General features: G+C 54.1%; 8 protein-coding genes across 8 annotated transcripts; 7 read left to right on the top strand and 1 right to left on the bottom strand.

Moving 5' to 3' along the window:
* Positions 1-214: 214 nt before the first annotated feature.
* AB675_3232 (uncharacterized protein) lies at positions 215-1,776 on the top strand (the record flags this gene model as incomplete). The annotated part of the gene is made up of 4 exons (XM_018143264.1): positions 215-800; positions 861-1,186; positions 1,241-1,607; positions 1,664-1,776. The coding sequence occupies 4 exons, from the start codon at positions 215-217 to the stop codon at positions 1,774-1,776; spliced, it is 1,392 nt and encodes a 463-aa protein (XP_017994343.1).
* Positions 1,777-3,187: 1,411 nt separating this feature from the next.
* AB675_3231 (Carboxylesterase 4A) lies at positions 3,188-4,804 on the top strand (the record flags this gene model as incomplete). Its single annotated transcript, XM_018143263.1, has 1 exon — positions 3,188-4,804. One exon carries the CDS (start codon positions 3,188-3,190, stop codon positions 4,802-4,804), a length of 1,617 nt encoding a protein of 538 aa, XP_017994358.1.
* Positions 4,805-5,692: 888 nt separating this feature from the next.
* AB675_3230 (putative transporter) lies at positions 5,693-7,476 on the top strand (the record flags this gene model as incomplete). Its single annotated transcript, XM_018143262.1, has 3 exons — positions 5,693-6,922; positions 6,977-7,103; positions 7,202-7,476. 3 exons carry the CDS (start codon positions 5,693-5,695, stop codon positions 7,474-7,476), a joined length of 1,632 nt encoding a protein of 543 aa, XP_017994349.1.
* Positions 7,477-8,619: 1,143 nt separating this feature from the next.
* On the top strand, positions 8,620-10,050 carry AB675_3229 (Norsolorinic acid B; the record flags this gene model as incomplete). The annotated part of the gene is made up of 5 exons (XM_018143260.1): positions 8,620-8,868; positions 9,145-9,303; positions 9,363-9,442; positions 9,525-9,722; positions 9,801-10,050. The coding sequence occupies 5 exons, from the start codon at positions 8,620-8,622 to the stop codon at positions 10,048-10,050; spliced, it is 936 nt and encodes a 311-aa protein (XP_017994348.1).
* Positions 10,051-13,450: 3,400 nt separating this feature from the next.
* Positions 13,451-14,014, top strand: AB675_3228 (uncharacterized protein; the record flags this gene model as incomplete). Its single annotated transcript, XM_018143259.1, has 1 exon — positions 13,451-14,014. One exon carries the CDS (start codon positions 13,451-13,453, stop codon positions 14,012-14,014), a length of 564 nt encoding a protein of 187 aa, XP_017994344.1.
* Positions 14,015-17,936: 3,922 nt separating this feature from the next.
* On the bottom strand, positions 17,937-19,730 carry AB675_3226 (Cystathionine gamma-synthase; the record flags this gene model as incomplete). The annotated part of the gene is made up of 1 exon (XM_018143258.1): positions 17,937-19,730. One exon carries the CDS (start codon positions 19,728-19,730, stop codon positions 17,937-17,939), a length of 1,794 nt encoding a protein of 597 aa, XP_017994355.1.
* A 320-nt stretch (positions 19,731-20,050) lies between these two features.
* Positions 20,051-23,358, top strand: AB675_3225 (U3 small nucleolar RNA-associated protein 22; the record flags this gene model as incomplete). The annotated part of the gene is made up of 2 exons (XM_018143257.1): positions 20,051-22,293; positions 22,341-23,358. 2 exons carry the CDS (start codon positions 20,051-20,053, stop codon positions 23,356-23,358), a joined length of 3,261 nt encoding a protein of 1,086 aa, XP_017994346.1.
* A 789-nt stretch (positions 23,359-24,147) lies between these two features.
* On the top strand, positions 24,148-25,281 carry AB675_3224 (uncharacterized protein; the record flags this gene model as incomplete). Its single annotated transcript, XM_018143256.1, has 3 exons — positions 24,148-24,362; positions 24,479-24,607; positions 24,731-25,281. Coding segments are annotated over 3 exons (895 nt in total), but the record flags the coding sequence as incomplete, so codon positions are not given.
* Positions 25,282-25,319: the final 38 nt, after the last annotated feature.

Below are 25,319 nucleotides of genomic sequence, written 5' to 3'. Positions count from 1 at the left end.
CTGCTCCTCGGCATCCGAACAGCGCCCGCCTGATTATTATGAAGCTGCGAGAAGTGAGGTCAGCAAGTTGTCAGAGCAGCCCTCCGTCACAGCGATTCAATGCTACTTGATACTATGTGTTGTCGAAGTGGGCGATGGTTTAGAGCACCGAGCATGGCTTCACATTGGGCACGCCGTCCGTCTGTCGCAACTCGCCCGGCTGCACAAAGAAGATATGGAGCAAACCTCTTTTGACTGGGGAGCGCCATCAAGGCCGGCCCGGAACGCGACTGAGATCGAAGTGAGGCGTCGAACATTCTGGTGCATGTTCTGCTTGGAGAGGCTGCTCGCGAACGGACGTGATCGGATCGCGACGCTTGCACTTGAAGACGCCACCACCCACCAACCGAAGACCGACGAGGATTTTATCTTTGAGCGTGATCAGAAGACGGCACGCTTGAAGGAACTGCGCGAAGAAGCCGACGAAGCTGCTTTTGAGAGTCTGCTCTCTCATACCATCCGCATTGTTGACATTTTGAGCAAGATTATGCTCTGGCAAGGGCGTGGCGGTCGCCGTTCCGACCCAAAGTGCCCCTGGCTGCCACTTGCACCCTTCGACACTTACACGAAGTCGCTTTCTCTCTGGAGAAAGCGTCTACCCTCACACTGGGACGTTCAAGTACCAAACATTTCGCTCGTTGTCGCTGCAGGTCAAGGAAAGTTGTGGGCTCTCATGTTCATGTTTTACCTCCAGGCCAAGACGTGTCTCTATCGAGAATACCTTCCCTTTACTCCTTCCAGGGACTATGATCCCACAGCAGGTCAGTCGTGTCTCACATACAGATACATCGTTAGAACCTCCCGTTATTGACGCCCTGTAGGGCCGTCGGACGATACACCACTGCTTCCCTCCAACCTCATGCCTCCGCCCGACTGGTGGGGCAAGTATACTCTTGAGATGGTGGAAAACGCGGAGGCTATCACATACCTTTTCGAACGCATGGACGAGCTTGATCTCGCAACATGTGTCTACCCTTTCACTGGGCTAGGTCTGTTCACGGCAGCAGGTATCCATGTTTTCTTCAGCATATTCAAGTTCGATAATCTAGAAGGCCTGCTGTCAAAGGAGAGGGCTAGAAGATCTCTCCAGGTCACCATGTGTGCTTTCAACACTATCGGACACTACTGGGACCTCCCTCTCCACTGGGTAAGTGCCATGGAATCCAACACCATCCAAAGCATGACCTGAAGTCCAATGTAGATCCGCCAAATATCACTCTACTACAAGCTCAATCACCTCACCATGCTCTCCTTGATTCACGTCGCCGACATGGCCATCGACTGGAGAGGAAACCTTCAGGATGTAAAGGACGGGATGATGAATTACTTACGACAACTCAGCTCTAAAGACCGAGAAACGTCCCGAACCAATTTCAAGTCCAAGTTCGATTTTGATGACTGGCTCGCTACGATCGAGTCCAGCCCAAGCAGACGTCGAAGCCCATCATGCGAGCCTACGAGCCCAGAATTGATCCATGAAGAAGAACAGCATTACGAGGGGGGCACATATGGCAGCCCGAATTGGATCGAGCCTTCGGCTACGAGGGCACCGAACCCTGCCTATTTCAGTATGTTGCAGCCTTCTTCATGCTACCGTTTCTCGCTAATCAGCCGACTTGCGCAGACCCTATCTTCACAACAGATCCCTGGGATGCTCTCAGCCTCGAAGCAACTAGCTGGGACCACCCTGGCGCCACTTTCATGGGTGTTGAGCTCGCTGAGACCGAGCACATATAGCACCAATGCCCGCGAGAAAGCCTCAATCTGTGTTCAAGGTCTCGGTCCTGGCCGGAAATGAACAGAGTGATCGAGGCGAGATGGCTGTAGTGGCCTCACAGTATGCTCTCTCAAGGTGTTCGTCTTGATGGTGCGTTGATCCGCTGCCAGATTCGGCGCCCTGCAACAACTGAACTGAGGAGCATCAACGTCCCCACATACCCTGAAGATACCGGAAGCCAGCCTAGCGCCTGGCCAGGTACGAACAGGTCGCAAGTATCCATCAGCAGCTGCTGCCACACCAAGTGGCGCTGGCTCTGAGGCAGCTCGTCAGCCTGCTGATCTGAGCTCGCCTGCGATGTGACCTTCTCCGGAGTCCGCTTGGATGATGCTGTCGCTATTGCCCACTGTGCAAACAATGCTTGCCAGATTCCCTGCAGCCACGACACAGAAATCGAGTAAAACCAAAACTTCAACGCCTCACGAAGCAAAGAGGGCCCCAAGAAGTCGTTGTGATGGAAAGCGCATCGCTCTGTGATCGTGTTGTACGAATGAGTCCCTTAACTCCACAGGAGACATACTTCTATGATGACTGGGCATCAGGGATGAGGGACTCACAATCGTCAGCATCTCAAGGAAGAGAAACATGCCCAGACACATCCATTTAGTCGCCTCGACCATGCCGGACACGGAAGCAGGCTGCTGAGACGCCGCGGACCAGCAGTCAATCCATTTAAAGGTGCGGAAGAATCGTCTCGCTGTGGCAGACAGCTTGTTAAGATCGTGGCAACAGTGAAATCATTGCGACTGACCGACGACAATATGACTCTTAGCTGGGTTCAACGCTGGGGCCAGCTTGGGCATGTAGGCTGCAACGATTATGCACACAGCGTGTACAAGTCGTAGAAGCTTCTCAAGGCCGCCTAGAGCATTGTGCGCGTGAGCAGATAAATCGCGTAGGATACGATCAAACAGCACATTCACACGGAACGTACCTGCGTCATTTGTAAATCGGGCAAATCGGAGTGACATTTCTTGGCGATCCTACCTCGACGTCCGAGACGCAAGACAGCATGAATGATCAGGTCGCGACACAGCATGAGAGAGTGCACAAGACAGACAGATAAGCACGTCGAGCGTGTGGAGCTCAGCATGCCCACCACGGTCCCAGCGGCCTGCGTAGAAGGCATCGCGTCCGTTGCAGAGGAGCAGTCCATTCCGAGGTCGGCGATCCCGCCGCATCAGCCGTCCTCATTCCCGCACCCGATTCTGCACTAAAGTGACCAACCAGAATCTTGCCCTGACAGCGCGACGATTAGGAATAGATCATCTTCCGAGCCTCACTATGGACTGCCCACTATAATACCTATCGGGTTGTATATCTGAGAAGTCCTTCCAACTGTGATTGTCGACAGTCAACCGCTTCGACGCCATGGGGTCAGGGTCACTGCTCAGTCCCAGGAATGGACTCTTGTTCGCTGTCATTGTCGCTGCTCTGGCCTACCTTCTTATTGATCCGTCGTCGAGGAGGCCAGAAATCGTCCTGCGTCAAGGAAAGGTTCGCGGCGTGACGTTGGAACGAGGCGATTTTGCGCAGCAGGTGGAGGCATTCTACAGGATCCCTTATGCACAGCCGCCGGTAGGTGAGCTGCGGTTCAAGCGTGCTCAGCCTGTGCCGGACTCGAACACTACGGTCTACGACTCCCAGACGTATGGCCCAAGATGCCCAGGGAAGCAGTTACTGGCGGTACCCGGCGCAAGCGACGATAGTGAGGATTGTCTGACGGCGAATATTTTCCGCCCTGCCAACACCTCGGGCCAGCTTATGCCCGTTGCGGTGTACTTTCACGGAGGGGCTTTCAACCGTGGTACGGCCAAGATCCATGACACGGCGTCCATGGTCTCGCATGCAGCTCAGCCGATTGTGGCCGTATCTTTCAACTACAGGCTCGGCGCTCTCGGGTTCTTGAATTCAGCCGCAACTGCGCGCGAGGGCATCCTAAATCTGGGCCTGTGGGATCAAGTGCTTCTACTATCATGGGTTCAGGACAACATTCGGGCGTTTGGCGGCAATCCAGACGACGTCACAGTCATGGGTCTTTCCGCCGGCGCCCACTCTATCGGACACCATTTACTCAACGGAAAGAGCGTCTTCCACAAGGCAATCACAGAATCCGGTGGTGCGACCTCCAGAGCCCTCCACCCTCCTGACTCCCAACTCCACGAAGAGCAATACCAGCTCTTCTTAGACGAGCTGAACTGTACGACTGTGCAATGCCTACGCGAGCTGCCCTCCAGCGCCGTCACCGCCGCCTCATCCAAGGTCTTCGACGCATACAACCACTTCGTACGCTGGGCGTGGCAGCCCGTGATCGACAACGAGCTCGTGCCCGGCCGGACCTTGGACCAGAACTGGCCCAAAAACATCGCTGTCATCACGGGCTTCAACCACAACGAGGGGACCATGTATGTACCCAAAGACATGTCCACACCCGCTCAGTTCGACACGTTCTTCCAAACCCTGCTCCCGCACGTTACGGAACGTGTCGCAGCCCTATATCCGCAGGAAGAATACATCGAGTGGCGGCCCGACCGCGGCGAGCAGTACATGCGCGTCGAGGCCGCCTACGGACAGTATGCGTACGCGTGTCCGGCGCGTCAGGCGGCCGGGAAGTTGGGGACAAGCGTGTTTCTATATCATTGGGCGCTGAACCAGACGGTCGCTGGCGGCGCGAACCACGGCGATCAGATGTGGTACGAGGCTATGGATCCTACGGTCAGAGGCATCAGCGAGCACCAAGATCGTCTGGCAAGGACGTTCCATGGGTACATTACTGACTTCATTGCCACGGGAAATCCAAATGGTGGAGGGAGGCCTGAGTGGGCGGATTTCGGAACAAGTAGGAAGACCATGGTGTTTGGGCTAGGTAATGATGAGCGTGCTGGGGGCACTGGGGTTGGAAATGGACCGGCATCTTTGTTGAAGGACGACTGGGCTATGAAGCAGTGTGAATTCTGGGAGAGGTGGAGTCGGGTTTATGAGGATTGAGAAGGGCACGAGAGCCGAAGAGCAAGTATTAGGTTCTTTGCATCGTACATAGGTAAGTAGGTAGGTGTTGTTTGAGGCTGGCACCAACTTTCAATCGTCGACGCTTGCAGGGCCGCCTTTGTCGGTGCTGTCCCATTCACGATGTCTGGGACCACATCCTTCATGCTCTTGCCCCTGCGCGCATATGCGATATCAAAAACCTCCTAGATATGCGCAGGCACATGTCTGGCTCTTAGCGCTTCCCTGAAGGCTGGCGAGATTCTCTTAATCAGCTTTGCGTTCAGGGGGCTACCCTTTCTTCCCTGCGAACCCGCCGGCGAGCTTATCGAACAGCGGCACCTCTCTCATCCCCCGACGCATTCTCATCTGCCACATTTCGGCGTCAGGTTTATGGCCGAGTCTCAAAGAGCCATCTGATAAGCTTGGGCGGTTCTTAACATGCGGGACTGGCAAGCGGAGTTTTCATCGGGTCGACCGACATTACGCCGATACTGACGGCGATCCCGTCAGGATTGACGGATATGCCGTGTCACTCTGAAGGACAATGCCTTCACTCACCCGTCGACCCGCTCGGAACCCTTTGGTCCTCAAGCAAATGCCGTAATGCCTCTAGTAAAAGCATGCGGCAGGAATAAGCTCCCGACATGCGATACCTTGCCCACCTGACCGGGAGATGCCTCTTATCGCCTCTCCCATCAACTCCACCTTGTCAACGAGATGGACCAGACAAGTTTGTCAACTTATCAGGGGGCCTCCACGCAAGCGGAACTCCACAGATAACGACCTGATGAACAGGACGACAACAAAGCCGGCCGCAAGACGGCTTATATAGATCATGGACGCAGCACAGTCTCGCCATAGCCTCAGCCTCCTCATCCCCGGCCCACCATGTCACCTCACGAAAAGCCCGAAGCAATAGGCGCCAAAGACCAGGCCACCTCCTCAACGAAGCTAGCCTCAGCAATGGACGACAGCTCGGAGCTCAAGGCAACCATTGAGACCAGCGCGGGCACCGTGACCGACCTCGATGAAGCAGGCATCTTTCTGCAGCAGCACAACTATACGCAAGCCTACCTGGCCGAGCTCCTGCAGGATGCCGACCTCAACAAGCGCCTAGTTCGCAAGGTCGACCGCACCCTTATGCCACTGCTGTGCGGCACTTTCTTCCTGCAATTCATCGACAAGCAGGCGCTGAGCTACAGCGCCGTGTTTGATCTCTTCCCCTCGACGGGTATCACGCAGACGGAATATTCGTGGCTGGCGTCTATATTTTACATGGCGTACCTCGTCGCTGAGTGGCCTTCCAGTTATCTGGCGCAGCGATTCAACACTTCGCGTGTGATCGCCGGCTTCGTGACCATCTGGGGCTGCATCATGCTCTTGACAGTGGCGTCGCACAACTTCACCGGCATGGCCATCTGTCGCTTCTTCCTCGGCTGCTTCGAGAGCGTCATCACCCCTGCCTTCATGATGATCGTCGGCATGTGGTACGTAAAGGAGCAGCAGCCAGCGCGCGCGGGCATATTCTACTGCTTCAACGGCTTTGGTTCTGCAGTTGGTGGCCTCCTGTTCTACGGCACAGGCTACAGCACGACCCTGGCCGTCTGGCGGACCATTTACATCATCTGCGGTGGGCTCACAGTTGTCTGGGGCATCGTGCTTTTTGCGTTCTTGCCGGCGAACATCATGTCCGCGCGCCAGTTCACGACAGAGGAAAAAGCTCTCCTTATCGCGCGCGTCCAAGCCAATCGCACGGGCGTGTATAATCGCAAAATCAAAGTCAGCCACATCATCGAGGCCCTGACAGATCTGCAGGTCTGGCTGTTGTTTCTGTTTGTGTTTGCCAATGAAGTCATCAATGGCGGCATTAGCAACTTCGGGAAACTCATCATCAAGAACGTTGTAAAGGGCGATTCTTTGCGGACTACGGCATATGGGATCCCGCAGGGCGCATTCCAGGTCGCTTGGGTGTTTTCGGGGCCGTACCTTGCATCCAAAATCAAGAACTCGCGTACGGTGATTATGTGTTTGTATCTGGTTCCGACGATTGTGGGGACAACTCTGCTGTACAAGTTGCCCAGGACCAACGTGCCAGGGTGTCTTGTGTCTTATTACATTGTACGTTGTCAGAAACCCCTCTCGTCGTGTTCCTGCTGCTGATATGTCGTACAGATCGGATCGTTCGTCGCGTCCCTTGTGCTGGCGCTGCAGCTCCCGGCGAGCAACCTGGGCGGGTACACGAAGCGCGTCACTGGAACCGCGGTCGTGTTTCTTGCTTACTGTGCGGGAAACATAGTCGGTAAGTCGCTACTCTCTCCTTGGATCGTCATCGTTCCCAGTTCATAGTTCCCACCTGCCATCTCCCCCAAGGCAAGCCCAAGCTAAATCCGACTCTAGGCCCACACGCCTTCCTCGCCTCCGAAGCCCCGATCTATGAGACCGGCGTGCGCACCGTCATCGGGTGCAGCGTCGCGCAGTTTGTGCTCGCGGTAGCACTGAGAATCCTGCTCGTGAGCCGGAACAAGCGGCGTGATCGCGAAGCTGGAGAGAGACAAGCAGAAGGTGATGAGGCCGGGATGGGTCAGAATCAGGGACAGGGAGGCGTGAGTGAGAGTGAAGTCTTGGATGACTTGACAGATTTCCAGAACCGGCGGTTTCGGTATACTTATTAGGATTCGACCAGTGGGAAGAGCGATGGGCAGGGAAAAGCGGAGGGGAGGAAGTGAATTTGCGTACGCGATGTTGAGGTGGTCTCTAATGAGGCAGAGGCTCTCTTGGCTGTGATGAAGAACCTGATCTGTTAGCGTCAAGTCGATTACAAGAGCCTGCTGCCAGCCGCCGGGCCTGGGTACAGGAAAAGAATGTGGTGTGGCGCCGGGTATTAGTCGATGATAATGCAAGTTTGTGACATCCATCCAGGCCGCCGGATGTGCCGCTAGAAGGGGGTGACTCAACGAAATCACAATTTGTCCCAGTCGCGTACATATTCTGCACCCTGTGTTGGTCACCGCCATAACTAGGGTCATTATTTGATTCCATGCCTCCAACGTGTTGCAAGAAGAGCGATTAGTCATTGCCTAAGCCACTCCGTAGGTTTGGAAAGGGCGCTATCAGGCTTCGCCCGCGCAATGGCTCGTTGTGGTCCAGAACCGCGAATCTCTGGACGTGGCGCGATGACCTCAGGAATTGGTTTGCTCGACGAGCGCAGAGATGTAAAGTACCTACCTAGATATATATTATATAGCAAGGACGAGCAAGGAGCGAGTTCGCGAAAGTGCAAATGCCTGACTGTGGTAAGCCAATAGGAAGGCGCAGGCGTTTACTGCATCCGAGTTACTTGGCACAATCCAAGCGCCACCAACCCGGCGATGACATTGACACCTTCCCAGCGTTCATGCAAATTACGTGCTAGTTTGGGATCCGCCACGATCATCCTTACCGTGACATCTGGCTGTCTCGCTCACCTCGTGTTGAGACCGCTCCGCGTTTGATGCGGTAATGAAAGCTATTGCTTCCCGATCCTGCTGCAAGTCCAGGTCGTTTGCTACAACACTGGACGATGACTAAAATCTGCAGCCAGCAATATGTTTCTGCCGACGACCTCACCCTACGATGCTGCAAACGGAAATACAGGTGAGATGCTGACCCTTGAGCTGTTGACCGCTACGAATGAAGCACGCGCTGCCGATGGGGCCGTTCAATATAAGAGTAAGCCATCAGCACGACACGGTCTTCCGCGAAGCTCAAAGTGAACCTCGCGCACTACGCCCGTGCTCTGTCCGTCCTTCACACTATCCTCACGAACGAAAACAACCATGGTCTTTGAACCTGCTGCCCCGCCAGCCAGCGAGCTGGCGCGTTATCGCATTCTGTCGCCCCGTTGCAGTCTGCGCGTATCGCCTATCTGGATCGGCGGCATGTCGTTCGGCGATAGCGACTGGGCATCAATCCTGGGAAAGATGGAGAAGAGTGCCGTTTTCGAGTTGCTTGACTACTATAGATCACAGGGCGGGAACTTCATCGACTTAGCAAATGCATACCACAATGGGCAGTCCGAAGAATGGGTCGGCGAGTGGATGGAGTCGCGTGATTGTCGCGAGAGATGGTCATTGCTACAAAATACGCAGCTTCGTGGACCAACTATGGAGAAGGCAGGAAAAGGATACAAGCAAACTACGGGGGCAATTCGGCCAAGTCAATGAGGTCGAGTCTTGACAGTAGCTTGAAGAAATTGAGAACGAGCCATGTCGACATCTTCTATCTACATGCGGTAAGTTCAGGTCCATCCAAGTTGATCATGAGAAAAGCGGTGAGGATGGCTGATTGTGTAACAAACCCAGTGGACATACGACACAACTATCGAAGAAGTCATGACATATCTCAATGATCTTGTCACAGCAGGCAAAGTCACTTATCTAGGAATATCCAATACGCCAGCCTGGATCGTCAGTAAAGCCAACCAATATGCACAAGACCATGGCTTGCGTCAGTTCGTTGTTGTGAGTCTCCCTTTCCGCAAGACGTACGCGTAGGCATCACTGACGCCGTTGTCTCAAAGTACCAAGGCCGCTACTCTCCACTCAACCGCGAACTTGAACGTGACATATTCGGGCTCTGCGAGCACGATGGTATGGCGATGTACGTATGCCGATTAACTTGAATCGGGCGGGACTCAGCTGTAGTTCTTCCAGATACATGCTCATGCTAATTCCTTTGATAGGGCTCACTGGGGAGTCTTAGGCCAGGGCTCTTTTGGCAATCAGCCCCCTAATTCAGGCAACACCGATCGCAGGACCATGGTGGCAGACGAAGAACGTCTCACTCGAGCAAGAGACGTCATTGGCAAAATCGCCAAAGCGAAAAGTCAGCAAACGAAGACGGACGTCAGCATGGCAGGCGTTGTCATCGCATGGGCAATGTGAGTGCACATACTCCCGCAACATTGACAGTCTGTTGTATGAACTTTCCACTGACCAGTCCTCTTTTCCTGAAACAGCAAGAAAGCACCCTACTCATACCCCATCATCGGCATGCGTTCAATTAATACCTTGAAAGCCAACATTGCGGCTCTGAGCATTTCCCTCACAGAAGACGAAATGATTGCCATCGACGATGCCGCCGCTGGTGATCCGATGGATCGCGGCTGGCCAGGGAACTTCGCTGCTCCAACCGTCACACATGGTCAGATCAAAGGCCCATGGGATCTGTGGTTCACAAGCACCGAATGTCACATCGTTGGGCAATGATGAAGGGGACTTCGAGGGTCTAGGAAGTCTTTTGGTACTGAAAAGTCGTGCATGAAGTAGAATTGTAGACCACTGTCTCTGAAGCTGCATATGCGTCCATACGTTCCATGCGTCTATCTCGATCTTTGCGACTAGCTTGGTACCGAATGGTCTGTAGTGTGCCGTAGACATAATGAGGAACCTTTCAGCCAGTGACGCTGCGTCCTGTCCCGTCGCTCACGATGTCTCGATAGGTAGCTCTGACTCGCTCTCGCCAGCAAGGGCCTCCCAAGTCTAGGACGCCCCGCATAAGCTGTCTTTGTGCGAGTATCTGTGGCACCTTCAACAATACCTCTGTAGGATACCCCGGAGATCTCACTCGCTTGGAGATTGCTTGCAAGTCGTAAGGGCCTAAATCTTGCGCCAATGTCTGCTGATATGCAAGCCATACAATTTCCACGTGCTGAATTGTTTCCCTGACTCAATTTGCCCCTTTCGAGATAGAGAGGTCTCCACTTGGGAAGAACTGCTGCAACGAACGGTCCAGAGAACCGCCACGGCCGACCATCGTTCGAGACACCCTCGATATGAACACGACTGAATTCGCTGTCAGTACACAGACGCATCTCCTCTGACGAGTTCAGTGGTTTCCAACAATACCCAAACTGCAACTGTACCCTTAGGGATTTGCAAAGTGAAGCCAAGGTCGCATAGCCTGTGTACCGAAATGGGCGTCGTTCCGAATGTCGGCATGGTCCTAGCCAGTCCTCACTATGACTGTGGAATCTATACAGTTCTCGAACTTGTTTCTGAGCAATTGTCAGTTTCAGTCCGATATCGAGCATGGCATAAGCGTAAGGCAACCGTGCACGGTTCAGGAGATTATCATTTTTGGACCGGGAGGTGCTTACGAATGCTTTCGAGTTGAAAAATCCGATGTCCATAGTCTTCGTATGCCTATCCTCGGCTACTAGAAAATCGGCTCGTCTGCGGATGGCAAGATATTTCAGTTTAGGGAATCGTACGAAGATAAGGCCTGTGCGGAGCGGGCACTGCACATTCTCGATCCTCACAGCGAGCCTTTCAATGTTGTGCAACAGGAACATCGTAGTCCTGAAGTCCCGGCACTCGCAGGATCCCGGGATCGGAGCGACGCCCCTATTCACCCAGACCTCTGTGTGTTCGCGCAGAGTTGACTCGAGCAGGTGGTCCAGACAGTACAATTTCACCGACAGCCAGCAATATTGAGCACGACATGGCATTGCCTCTTGATGCATGCTTCTGCACACAAATAACGGAGACAGTAAAGTCAAGTCGCGCTTTGAGAGTTCCCATTCGATATTCTCGCCCTGGAAAAAGAATCTGAGAATCATCTGCCGTAGCTCAGGCGGTAGCGGAAGATTATTTGGCGTCGTCCGTGACCGGTTGATAAAAAATCGGTCCATGCTTCGCCGCAGCGCCTGAGGGCACTAGGCGTGGTCGAAGCCATGATGATATCCTGATCTATGGATGATGAATGAGACGGCGGGCGACGACGAGCTTCGACAGGATGACAGAGGTCGATGTCCGAGTATGGTCGCTGAAAGGCCTCCGTGTCTTTTCATCAGCTTGCATTTAGACCTCCGTAAAACGGCGGTTTCCAGGATATCCACCCAAGCTGCGCTGAAGTTCCGGAATTGTAGCTCATTCCTACCGCTGCACTTCTCCGTCGCACGCACGCACGCGCATACCTCATCGCTGTCTTCTGGCAGAGAAAAATCACCATCGCAGCCTCGACGTCAAGATGTACTGAGAGAAAGGAAGCCCGGGTATCGGTCCCTGGCGTGTCCGGGCATACCTGATACGGTCGCGCAGCCGCAATCGATGCAGAGGAGCTCCAGGCAGAACAACACATCGCCCGGCTACCTTGATGCAGAAAGGAAATATGAACGTTGTACAGACTTACTCAACAGGACGTCCAGCAGCTACATAGGTAGCTTGTCACAGCAACGAAGTTGGCGCCACAATATGTTGCGAGGCAAGAATTGCAAGCGGAAGCATTGTGGCGCACGAACAGAAGGGGCCACGGCGCTTTCGACCCGTTGGAACGTTACACAAGCGCACAGCTTGCCAATGACGCTGCGACGACGGAATGCTCTGCATCTTCTAGGTCTGGCATCTATTCCGTAGACATACACGGATAATGGAGGCTGTTGCTCTCGAGAAGAGAAGTGAGTTTGATAAGGAGATTCCCTAGCGGGGGCCTTCCCCGCGCCACTGATGCATTTGACAGCGTCGATCTGCAGGGACAGCTGAGGATCGTCCGATTCAATCAGGTACCTCTCGCGCCTCGTCTCCCATACAGCATATTGTCGGCAGGCACAAGCTCAGGGTCAGTCGGATAGAAGAGGTCGCCGGCCTAATAGTGCCCGTCACAGCATTCTCTGATCTTGATGAAGATGCTCAAACCGAGAATCCCGATCACAAAGGAGAATGGAACAGTTCTAAAGAATGGCTAGCCCGCTTCGCGTAGACTAGCACTATCGGTTCGCCTTAGTACCTGTCAGCTCAACTTCCTGTGGTGCCCACTACCGAGTTTCGACTTCAATTGACTTCAGGCTCTCAACGACGGTCTCTACACGTTTGAGCGACCGCGCCATGGCTTACCTCAATTGCTGCCATTCGCTGCGGTGCCCAAAGACTGACTGTCTGTGAGCTTACCATGATCTGGGCAGGATGGCATCCAACGGTGGATTCCTCTTCATCAACAAAGATACGGAATCTATTTCGATTACTGCAAATGAAAGCTTCGAGATAGCGTCGCATCTCTCCAAAGCTCAGTGGCGAGAAGAGCGTCGCAGGAAGCTCGAGCAGGATGGATCGCAGCGTTACTTCACAGCCAAAGAGGCCAGCACGGCTCCAGGAACGACGCGATCCAGGAATGTTCCTCGCCTTAAGCGCCCGCCTGTGAGAAGGGCGAAGAAGTCTGAGCATCTACCTACGGAGAACTCGATCGAAGACACACACTCTCGCACAAATCGCGCAATCAGCAAGCCAACCAAGCAAACAGAGCAATCTCCGCAAGTATGTGTTCCTGCTTCAAGCGTCGCCTCGTCCTGGGAGCGTGAAGCAGCGGAAGCCAGTCATCTTCAGTGGCCACCACGGAGCTTAGCTATTTCACGTCACGATTGCAGCGAGGTTTGCAATGGTCGATCTGATCACGAGAACTTGGTTCAGACATACAATCTCAACTCGTCTGAAAAACTGTCTGTAGGCAGCCGACCATACATCCAGACTGTGATCAGGTTCTGGATGGAGGACCTCATTCCAAGGGCGCAGTGTGCCAATTTGCGTGCTTGGACCTTATCTGGACCAGCGCCGTCCTTTTCGAAGCATACTTGGCCTATGGATTGCAACTCATGGCACTCAAGTCGCCTCAGCCATGGCAACTACCGCTATTTCACAAGGCAGGTGTTTGGGGCTACTCAACAAAGTGATGACGCAGTCGCCACTGGCAGACGCTGTCGTCTTAACGATCGCGTTGATCATCGCCTTCGATGCTGTAGCTGGCAACTTCGACCACTATCAGGCACACATTGCAGGGCTGAGGGCGGTGATTCGCATAAGGGGTGGTATCGATATGCTTGGTGTAATTGCGAGGAACAACGTGATCGCAGTGGAGATGTTTCGTGGGTTTTATGTCGTGCGATCACAGGGTTCGGTGCCAGTGATTTTGGATCGACAGCACTTTCAAGAGCTCTTTGAGGCTCATCTCCGGGAGATCGCAAGAGTCTACGGTGTGAGTATACCGGGACAGCAAAGAAAGCTCTCGATTAGATCAGATGTGTCTGGGGACGGCGACGGCAGAGATATGCCACTAACATCCAGGCTGGAGTGGTCGACACTGACAGACATCGCATTTGCGACGGTCATTGCGATGAGTGCTGTCAAGGGCGCGTACCGACATCTGGTGATATTCAATGGGCTGCCATGTTTCGACACATAGCTGCCATCGTTCTGTACATACTCGTAGATACAATTTCGGATTTATTTAGTACTTCCATGTCATGGAGATAAAAACTTCCCAATACGGTCACTCGACGGCCGCAATTGCCGCCTGTCCGAGTCGCAGGTTACGTCAAGCGAGACATCTAGCTTCCAGCCACTAGCACTCCATCTCGCAATTCCCTCCAGGTCGACGGAACATTTCACGACCGTGCATGCCAGTTCCGCACCTGCATTGCGAATACACGACCTGGCTAGCAATGACCAAGCATGTCCGCCAAGCACAGGGCAAACTCAGTCAAAAATCCTAAAGCCGAACCAATCGAGGATGTGTGTTTCGTCGTCATCTTCAACGAGCGCAACGGAGATTCCTGATCACAATGGCGACACGACTAACGTGCAAGACAATTCATGCTATGAAGGCTCTGATTCTTTGCGACCGATGAAAGCCGACCACTCCGAAAGTATGCGCTGAGTGGAACGAGTCGTCGTACCTGTCGAGTCTCTACGACTATCATCTCCATGTCCGAGGCAATGGCTGGCGTCATTGACTCGTTGCCGGACGAAGGTTTGTACTTAGGAAGCACTTCCGCTAGACGTGAATAGATCTTGCTCTTCAAGTTACTGTCTGATCTACATTGCAGAAAGATATTACGAGGACATCCCACACTAAAATCTCTCACTCTGACCAGATCTTCCATCAGACTTCGCGACTGCCTAGCGACTCATCCAGGCCCTCAACTAAATAGCACACAACCTAAGCCGAGCCACTTCTTGGACTCACGTCTACCACCAGAAGTCACACCACACAACCATGTCAACACCAGCCGCCCTCCCAACCCGCCGGCTAGGCAGTACCGGCCCCGAAGTCTCCGCCCTAGGCTTCGGCCTCATGGGCCTCTCCGCCTTCTACGGCAAACCCCTGCCCGACAACGAACGTCTGGCCGTGCTCGACCACGCCTATAAGTCCGGTTGCCTAAACTGGGACTCAAGCGACATCTACGGCGACAACGAACTCCTCATCGCGAAATGGTTCAAGGCTAACCCGGGCGCGCGCGAACGTGTCTTCCTGGCCACCAAGTTCGGAAGCTTCGTCGACCCTGACACGGGGGCGAGGTCGATTCGGAATGATCCGGAATACATCCCCCAGGCATTGGAGAAGAGTCTGAAGCGACTTGAGCTGGATTACGTGGATTTGTATTACTGTCATCGATTGAATAAGGATCAGCCGATCGAGGAGACTGTCGGAGCGATGAAGAAGTTGAAGGAGCAGGGGAAGGCAAAGTATTTGGGGTTGAGTGAATGTAGCGCGGAGAGTTTGAGGAGAGCGTGTAAAGTGGTGAAGATTGATGCGGTCCAGATTGAGTACAGTCCTTTCACTATGGACATTGAGGATGAGAGGGTGGGGCTGTTGAAGGCATGTAGGGAGTTGGGCGTGGCGACTATTGCGTATAGTCCGCTGGGCCGGTGAGTGATGCGCTTTCCCGGAAGGATGAACAGAGGCTAACGAACTTATCAGTGGCTTCCTGACCGGCGCGTTGAAATCCCCCGATGACTTCGAGGAGGGCGACTTCCGGACCATGGCACCACGTTTCAACAAGGAGAATTTCCACAAGAACCTGGAGCTCGTAGATGCAATCACCAAGATCTCGGAGAAGAAGGGCTGCACTTCTGGCCAGCTAGTCTTGGCCTGGCTCATGAGTCAAGGTGACGACATTATTCCCATTCCAGGCACAACCAAGATCAAGAACCTGGACGAGAACATTGGCGCGCTGAAGGTTCAGATCAGTAAGGAGGAAGACAGAGAGATTCGGCAGCTGATTGAGAAGGCTGATGTCAAGGGAGACCGGTACCCAGCGGCCTTCGCGTCTGGACTCTTCGTGGACACAGTGCCGCTGAAGAAGTGAGTCATCGGCTCGAGACCAGAGATCTGGAAGGAGGGAACGATCTGTGGAGATGAGTTGAGAAGCTGTTCTCATAGATCCGAGGAGCTGGGTATCTGTAGCTGTTGTTACATATGCGCTCTCGCCCTTATTGCCCAGCCGATAACTCCATATCATGGTAGTCGTACACAGCAGATCTGTCCGTCTGCTCTTTGTTTCCTAGGGCATCTAGCACATATTCGTGCTCTACTTCTAGTCTTTCTGGGCGCTGTCTCCACCGTCTCAACAGCCAAGACATACATCAGGCGTAATTGACTCTGGGAGCACGCCAATTGCGCTTCAACATTCGAGGAAGCTGTTTACGGGGGAGCTTCTCGGGCGCCTTGGGCTGGTTGCGGAGGAAGAGATGGACCGAAGACTTTAGCCCGGAGACGGCATTGCGCGTCGCCGTGCTATGGTAGGCGAGAACCATTTGTTGGACTGGTCGCAGGGGCTGGGTTGCTGATGGGCGGGGAGTGGGCATTGTGGAGAGATCTGGTCGTGTGAGACCTGATTGAGGCTTTTCTAGGTGGCAGAAGCGCGTCTGAGGCGACGGCAGAGGTGCTGGGTAGCGCGCAACGTCCGAACAGTGTTTGAGACAGGCGCTTCTTGGTGGTACAGGAGGTCAAGGGAGTGTCGTCGTTGACGTACTTCTGATAGATTCTCGCCGCACCTTCCTTTTTTGGACTGCAGGCACCGATTCACCAAAGGGCAATGTGTCTCTCTCAGCTACGAGCGGCCACACATGCCATGAAGACACTAGACGCGAGAACAAGACGATAGCATACTGACCAGCCGCTTTCACATCATGGATCCCTTCAGCGGCGAAGGAGGCAAGTCCCGATCATCATCCCCCCCCTCAACACCCCCTCTCTAACAAAATCCCCCAGAACTCCTCAACATCACAACCGCCTTCTACACCCACGCCTACCAGACCGTCCTCGACTTCGACACCTCCTCCCTCTCCAGCACCAACAGAACCACCGCCCAGATCCTCAAATACCGCGCCCAGATCGCCCTCGACCAAACCTCCGCCGTAATATCCTCCCTCAAATCCTCCAAAGACCCCTCCTCCCGCGCCCTCCTCGCCCTCGCAAAACAACAATCCGGCGATAGCACCTCCGCACTAGAAGCCGCCTCGTCCCTCGCAGACTCCGACCCCGAAGACCCGGTCGTGCAAATCGCGCCGCACCGTCCTCGCCGCAGCCGGCGAGACCGCAAAAGCGATCGACCTCCTCTCCAAACACCAGGGCAGCCTCGAGGCCGTTGCCTTGCTGGTGCAGATCCACCTACAGGCCAATCGCACCGATCTCGCGCTCAAGGAGGTAGCGGCCGCGAAGCGTTGGGCGAATGACTCCCTCCTCATCAACTTGGCGGAAGCATGGGTGAATTTGCGTGTGGGCGGGAGCGAGAAGTACCAATCGAGTTTCTACGTTTTCGAAGAGTTGGCTACAGCGCCTGGAACGACGAGTCCGACGGCTTTGGTTGGGCAGGCGGTCAGCGAGATGCATTTGGGACGGTGGGAGGAGGCGGGTGTCGCGTTGCAGCAGGCGATGGGGTTGGAAGGGGCGAGTGCGGAGAGTATAGCTAACAGTATCGTCTTGGCCAGTGTGCTCGGGAAGAGTGATAGGGTGAAGGAGTTGTTGGGCACGTTGAAGGAGAAGGATCAAGACCATGCGTTGTTAGCAGATTTGAAGGAGAGGAGTGAGGCGTTTGATGTTGCGGCGGGCAAGTATAGTGCGAAGGTGGCATCGTAACAAGGGCTGAGGCTGGGCCTGCTGGTGCTGACAAGTAGATGACACGAAAAGTACTGATAGGTTCAGGACGTAATGCGGATTATCATCGTCTGATCTTCAGAAGCAAGCCCATAAGTGAAATTGTGTGTGCCGTTCATCATGATCGCTGGGTGTCTGACAATACAATCTGAAAATGAAGGCTCGCCCAAAACCGCCCTCCATCTCGCCCCAAGACCGCTCTCCATCCTTGCCTTGTCCACGTCCCTCAAGCCGCAGCCGCAGCAGCCAAAGCCCGCTCAAAACACTCCACCAACGGCCCTGTGTCCTCCAAGCCGACCGATACTCTCACCAGATCCGGGTCCACACCCCATTCCGCCGTCCACTCCATCTCCGTGTAATGCGCTAGCACCGTATATGGACATGCCAACGTAAAATTTGTACCCAGACTCGGCCCCTTCTGTACTTCCAAGGCATCAAAGAACGCCACCGCCTGCTCTGGCCGATTGAATACCACACTTAACAGCCCGCCATAACCGCCGTTTGGATGTCGGCAGGTATCGTAGTTGGGCCTCGAGGCGACGTATTTTGGGTAGTACACCGCCTTAACATTCTTCGCATTTCGCAACGTGGTAGCGATAGCGTCGGCATTAGTGTTGATGCGGTCAATGCGGGAGATAAAGTCTCGAGAGTTGCGCTCCATGAAGACGGCGTCTTCGGCCCAGTAGTTGTCTTCGTACTCCTTGTCGACAGTCTGCCGGAAGGCGTCGAAGTGTTTGCTGTGCGGATTGAGAATTGCGCTGCCGCCCATGACGTTGGAGTCGCCGCTGAAAACCTTTGTGAGGCTGCTCATGACTATGTCCGCGTAGGGCAGAACGTTGATGTTTATGACGTTGCCGACGGTTTCGTCGACGGCGATGGCAAAGTCGTACTCGTCGGCGAGGCGGCGAAGGCGAGGAAGGTCGGAGGAGTGTAAGAGGGGGTTGCTAGGGAATTCGGTGAAGAGGGACAGGTAGCGCTCGCCGGATTTGAGGCGACGTTCGAGGTCGTCGAGGTCTGCGGAGTCGCCGCGGCCGTAGAAGAGGCAGCCGGGGCCCCATTTCTCGAGGATTTTCAGGGTGTCGATGTAGGTGAAGCCAAAGCAGATGGATTTGAGGGGTGGGCGACCTTCTTTCTCGGCGTGGGCGCGGAGCATGCGGTGCGTGTTGAAGATCGCGGACATGCCGGTTGGGTAGAGGAAGACATGGTCTTCGGTCATGCCTGGGTGGCGACCTCCTGTGCATTGTGAAGACTTGAATAGGGCTTCGTCGGGTTCTAGGTTATCTGTGAGACAACCGGCTATTCTCCGCCGCATGGCAACCTTGGCTTGCTCAGCGAGCTGAATGTTGAGGTTGCGGCCGAACCGTTCTTCCACGAAGGTAGCATAGTCCTTGTCTTCGGGTATAGGTCCGGCAGGTGATGGGTCGGGTAAGTTGACCAGGAAATTGATATTGTTCTGTGAGCCGCCACGCTGATATCGGCGAGGGCCCTTGGTGTAGAGACTGTCTGACCGTATTCGTCCTGGTGCGACGACAGGCTGAAGATAGCCGTCTTGCAAGGCTTTCAGGCAAAATTCGCCACGTCGACTTGAGATTCCATCTCCCGTGTGCTGCCATACCTGCTTGGCAATGGGGAAGTGTTCCTTTGGAAAGAAAATGCAGTAGACTCCTGACAGTACCGTGTCATGGTCGTTGCTGCTCATCTTGGGCTCCAAATTTAGCAGCCTTACAGCTGTTATGGGGACATTTGGTGCTCTATCGTGAAAGAATTTCTGACATCTCTTGGCCGTTGCTGGCGACGGGAATAGCATGACTCGTTCGTTGTTCTTGCCATACTTCTTCATTATCTCCCTTTCGAGTTCCTGGATGGTGAGATGGATGAAGAAGCGAGGATAGCCTGTTTGCATCTTGGACACGACCCAGTCCTCGCCTTCCTCGTATCCAACGTTGGCTTTCCATGATGGCAGAGACACGCTCACCGCGTGGGCCGTATTCGGCACTGGGGCTCCTACAGCGGCTAGCATCGTGGTTAAGTTGTAATATTGAGTAGGTCTGTCAACAATCGTGTATGGCACATGTCATGTCTGTTCGTGTCACCCCTGGAGAGGTCAACCTTATGACTGTCAAAAATCAATATGCCGAGATCGGGAATGGCGCGATGGGCCCTCGGAAATGGATTCCGGTGAACCTGGATCCACTCACCTAAATTTCGAATCGCTTTTTGATGCAGATGTTCTTATGAACTTTTTCGCGGGCACCCCCAAGCATGTGTGGACTGGGTCATGGCTAAGGAATAGGCATTCATCAAAGCAGACGCGGCGCAACGCGGTGACTTTTATACGACATGTCGCGCAAAGAAATGACTGAAGCGTCAGCGAAACGACGAAAGCTCAGCCATGACTCGGCAGATGGAATACACCACAGTCGAAGGGCAGTTCCGCACCATGCGTCTGAATCAAATGGAGGATCTGACAACAGGGCAAAGGGCTCTGTTGAGAGCACGCCGCCCGTCCGTCAGGTGAAATTTGGGCATTCATCAGCAGTGGACCAAGTACGGAGCATTCTGGCGGAAGTGACACCGCGGAATGGCTCACGGTATAGAAGCGCTGTTGAATGTGCGGAATTCATCGCTTCTGCTGTGCGCGAGGTCCCATCTGAAGGACCTTACACGGGAGAAGAGGCTACGAACCATCTCCAGAACATGGGGTCAACCGCAATTCCTTTCCCCATTCCCAAGCCTGGCAAGGACTCGAAGCTCAAGTTCGAATATATCGCGCCATCCAAGGTGACTCTACACAGCGAGATCATACAGAGTCTGGGTATTCAAGCCGAGAATGCCCTCACGATCGTCGCACAAATGCCGATGGACCTACTCCAGGACAAGGACTACCTTAACCTCCGAGCCTTCCAGAAACGCGCCTTCTTTTTGGCATGTATCGCTGCAGGTCTCAGAAGGACAAAGTTTGCTGATGATTTCGACTTCCAATACAGTAATCAGCACGGTGTCAAGCTCCTGCCAGTTTTACAACTTACACCCCGTGACATGTCTCAATATAAGGGTGCAATCTTCCGAGTCGATGTGTCGCTTCCGTCAGATTCGTGGCCGTTAAGCAAGACGGCCCCGAGCATGAACTGTGTCAGAACGATTGAAGGCGCCACTCCTTTCTACAACAGCTGTTTGCGCTACACAGCTTCAGTGATGGCTCTGGATCAGCTGATCGATAGTGCCAGCAAGCAAGCCCCTTCCTTCGCCGATTCTTGTCGCCTGGGACAGTACTGGTTGCAGAAAAGAGGATTCAGTAGTTCAGTCGCTGATGGCGGGTTTGGCTGGGAAGAGTGGACAATCGTTTGTGCTCTGCTGCTTCGAACTGGTGGGCCTCGCGGATCACCACTCTTTTCCTCTCGATACAGTGCCCTCCAGCTGTTCAAGGCAATACTTCAGACGCTCTCGAGTCGGGACATGCTAGATCCGTGGATCCTTCGAGGGACAACCAGCATTGAGGGCTCCCCTGTACCAGTGCTGTATGATGCAGAGAACGGACTCAACCTCCTCTACAAGATGACTGGAGCGTCATATCAGGCTCTGCAGGCCTCTGCCCGGTCTTCTCTGGCTGTTCTCGGCTCAAAGAGTTTGAGCAGCTTCGATGACATATTCAATGATGAGTTGGGACAGCATTTGTTGCAATACGACGAGATATATTCGATCAAAGGGTTCACGATTGCGCTTGAGGATGCAGCGGCACAAATGGCTCCGTACCACAGACTCGTCGAGATCCTGCAACGTGGGCTCGGCGATCGAGTACGCAGCGTTGATATACGTCCCCGATCAAATCCACTTTGGCCCATCAGCGCGCAGCCTCCGAACAAGAAGCGCGCAGTCACTGTGTCTATAGTGTTGGATCCCAAGAATGCTGATCGTCTAGTCGATCACGGTCCGGCAGCAGAAGAACAGGAAGCAGCAGAAGCATTCCGACAGTTTTGGGGCGACAAAGCTGAACTAAGACGTTTTAGAGATGGCAGCATCACTGAAAGCCTGGTATGGGACTCTTCGACACCTGTCACGAAGCAGATCCTGTGCCAGTTGCTGAAAGTGCATTTCTCGCTGGATTCTGAACACGTGCAGCAAGTAACAGTGGACATCAGTGGAGCGTTACCAACCTCGTCAAGCGATGCAACAGCTCACTTTACTTTGGTCGACCAGACCTTCCAGAAGCTTTCTGCTACACTGCTTGGTCTGGCTGGTTTGCCGCTACCGATCCGATCTGTCTCTCCGGCTTCCGAGCATTTGCGGTCGAGCTCACTTTCGGTAGCTGTCACTGAGCCAGTACTTGGGCCCGTGGATGTGCTGATCGAGTTTGACTCATCCGGAAGGTGGCCGGACTCGCTACCAGCTATCCAGCACACGAAGATCGCGTTTCTCGTCAAGCTTGGGGACGTGCTGACTGCCGCCGATACTTCTCTGTCGACACGGATTGGCCTCGAGAACGTTGAGCACGACGTCTCAGGTCACCACAACACCTCTTTCCTGGACGTCACCTGCGGACCGACGCAAAAAGCATGCCATCAGTTGCTGTTAGAATACGTATCGTGCACGAGCGCGAACTGCATCTGCTTCAGGGACTTATGAATGACAGGACCACCCCAGCTCAGACTAGAGATTCCTTAGCCGTGGCCGTGGCTAATTACAAGCGTCACTTTGTGGCAGCATCGAGGCATTCGACAGCTCTTCGTGTATTGATGACACAGCATCCAGCATTGTCGGCAACAATCCGGCTTCTCAAGAGTTGGATCTCGTCACATCTCTTGACTCAGCACGTTCCTGGCGAGTGTCTTGAGATCATCGCATGCTCTGTGTTCTTGCAACCTTCGCCTCGGTCTGCGCCGGCCCAAGCGACAACTGCTTTTCTCAGATGCTTGGCATTGTTGGCTCAGTGGGATTGGAGTACAACGCCAATGATAATCGATCTGAGTCCAGGAGGTGATATGACTGACGCCGCAAGGACAGAGCTATCCACTCGATTCCAAGCATGGAGAAAGCTGGATCCCATGATGAATCAGGTCAGCTGGTTCATTGGCAGCTCGGTGGATGAGACAGGCACAGTGTGGACTAGCAAGACTCGGATGGAGAAAGTGATCGCTGCACGAGTACAGTCGTTGGCTGCGGCGTGCCTGCAGGTCGTGTACGAATCGACAGAGCAATGGACCATGGACACCGCAACGAGTCTATTCGTACCTCCTCTCCAGGACTATGACTTTCTCATTACACTGCGGAAGCAAAGCCTGCCTAGGAGACATGATGTGGCGTCCGACGAGAAATTTCGAAACTTATCAGTCGAGATGGAATCGTCTTCGGGGGACAGCGGGTCCAATCCGGTGCAAAGCTTCCTCGACGAGATCAATGGCGTTCTTGGAGGCACTGCATTATTCTTGTACGGCGACTCCCGTCAAGGTGGGAAAGTGATCGCAGGTCTCTGGCGTCCAAATACGCATGGAACGAAGGAATGGCGCGTCCGCTTAGGCTGGTCAAGCCGGCCGCATACTGCAGACGATGAGAATGGAAATGAGACTTGTGCGTTGAACAAGGAGGGAGTGCTCAAAGAGATCGAGATCCTAGGTCGGGACTTGGTGAAGGATGTCAAGTACCTGCGATAAGCCATCGGTTCAGAGGCAGTCTGTACACTATCACATACTGTGTAGGATGATCGCAAACATGCATACTAGGTTTATGCCAAGGCGCGAGCCTCTGCGGAATCAACCTCAAACTTCTAAGTTTTGAACGCGAACTTCCGAAGAGACTTTGATTCTACTATCATTCCTAATGCTCTTGTAAACAAATGCCTTCTTTCAGGCGCGTCGAGACTCGAGAGTTCGCAATCTCGATGCATTTGTGCCATGGCTTTCCTGAGTGGGCTCCGTATGGCGTCGATCGCGATGGCAGACTCAGGCGCGAGTTGACGGCCCGATTGGGTTCCAGACAACCACCATATCGATAGCCTCTCTGACAGGGTCAAAAGCGTCACCGTCTGATACAGCGTCCTGTTCGACGAGACTGAGCCTTACGCTTGCCGTGGGTAGCGTGTGTCCTGCAGAAATCACCACTCCATGTTCATGTTCGAGCTCGACCTTCAGCTAGCCGCAAGAAGAATCCCTAGCTATCTGAGTTCATCAGGAATGCACCACTATGGCTTTCCGCGTACAGTGCAACGTCCGAGATTGATGGGCTGATGTTCTCTGGCGCGTGGTTAAGTATTCCGAGAACTCTGTTCAAGCTCCTGTCAGAAAGAATGTTCCTCGAGGTATGGCTGTCAAGATTGACCAAAACAAGTCGAGCTGAAGATACAGTGTATATAACAATGCGGCTCACCAGCAACATGGAAGTTCTCCTCAACAAGCTAATACACTCTCTTTCAGGTTCTACTAACCTCTAGTCACTCGTTCAAAATGCGTCAAACTTTGGCGCTCACGCTCTTTTCGCTTGCTCCTGTTGCTTTCGGTCAAATCGTTGGTGTGCCCTTCGCCAATGGCACTACCACCGCCGTAACCTTTACTTCCTCGACGTCACTCTTGACTAGTTCAAGCACAAGGTCCGGGACCTCCGTGTCGTCGTCCTCCAGCAGTGGCTCATCCTCGACCTCCAGCAATTCTAACAATGTCGGGTACGTCATTCAGCTGCTACGATCCGGCGCGCTGTATCCTCTCCAGCATCAATCCAGTCTCCTTCCCCTCCAGACCGCAGCAGGAACCCAGACTAACACAGACTTCTCCTATATAGCCCAACCCTGATCAGCACCGCGTCCTCCAGCTCCAGCTCTAGCTCTAGCTCCACGTCCTCGACATCCGCCAGCGGTTCAACCTCAACTGTCACCGTGTCTACCACGACCAGCGCTTCCAACAATGTCGGGTACGTATTCCCTGAACGATGATCTTTTGGACTCCCGCAAAGAACCCTCCGGTCTTCATCCATCCCTCTTTTCCCCCGCTCCTCGCACAGTTACGCGAGCTAACACCAATTCCCACTCCACAGCCCAACCCTGATCAGCACCACTTCCTCCAGCTCCAGCTCCATGTCCACCAGCTACAGCACGATCACCTCGGCCGCAACGACAACCTCGACCTCCACCTCAACCTGCGGCTCAACCACAGTCACAACCACAACCTGCATCCCACACATGTGCCCCCCGCACGCCCCCTGGTGCCACGCATGGACCGAGACCAAGACCTACACCACCGTCGTGCCCACAGAGACCTCCTGGACTACCGACATCCCCGAGGTCTGCCCCACTGGCCTCATCTGGCATCACGGCGTTCCCGTCCACTTCAAGTGCAGCGGATGTTTCCCTGACCACCCCAAGCCTACTGGAGCTCCTGATGGATGGGAGTTCGAGAAGGTCTGGTGCGGTGGCTGCTCGCCTCCGGCTTGGATTGACGGGCTTAAGCCGAAGCAGGGTTGGGCTGACTGGAATGCTGAGGGTGGTGCTGGTGGCGCTGGCGGCAAGGGTGGCAAGGGCGGCAAGGGTGGTGCCGGCGGTGATGGCGGTGATGGTGGTATGGGTGGCAAGTGGAAGCGCAACGCGAGTGGGACATTGACAGCTGCATGATGAGCGGCGCAGTCC

This window comes from Cyphellophora attinorum (genome assembly GCF_001299255.1).
Source record: "Cyphellophora attinorum strain CBS 131958 chromosome Unknown Contig62, whole genome shotgun sequence".
NCBI lineage: Eukaryota > Fungi > Ascomycota > Eurotiomycetes > Chaetothyriales > Cyphellophoraceae > Cyphellophora > Cyphellophora attinorum.
The sequence above is the reverse complement of the archived record's forward strand: the minus strand, read 5'-3'. Positions and strand labels throughout refer to the sequence as shown.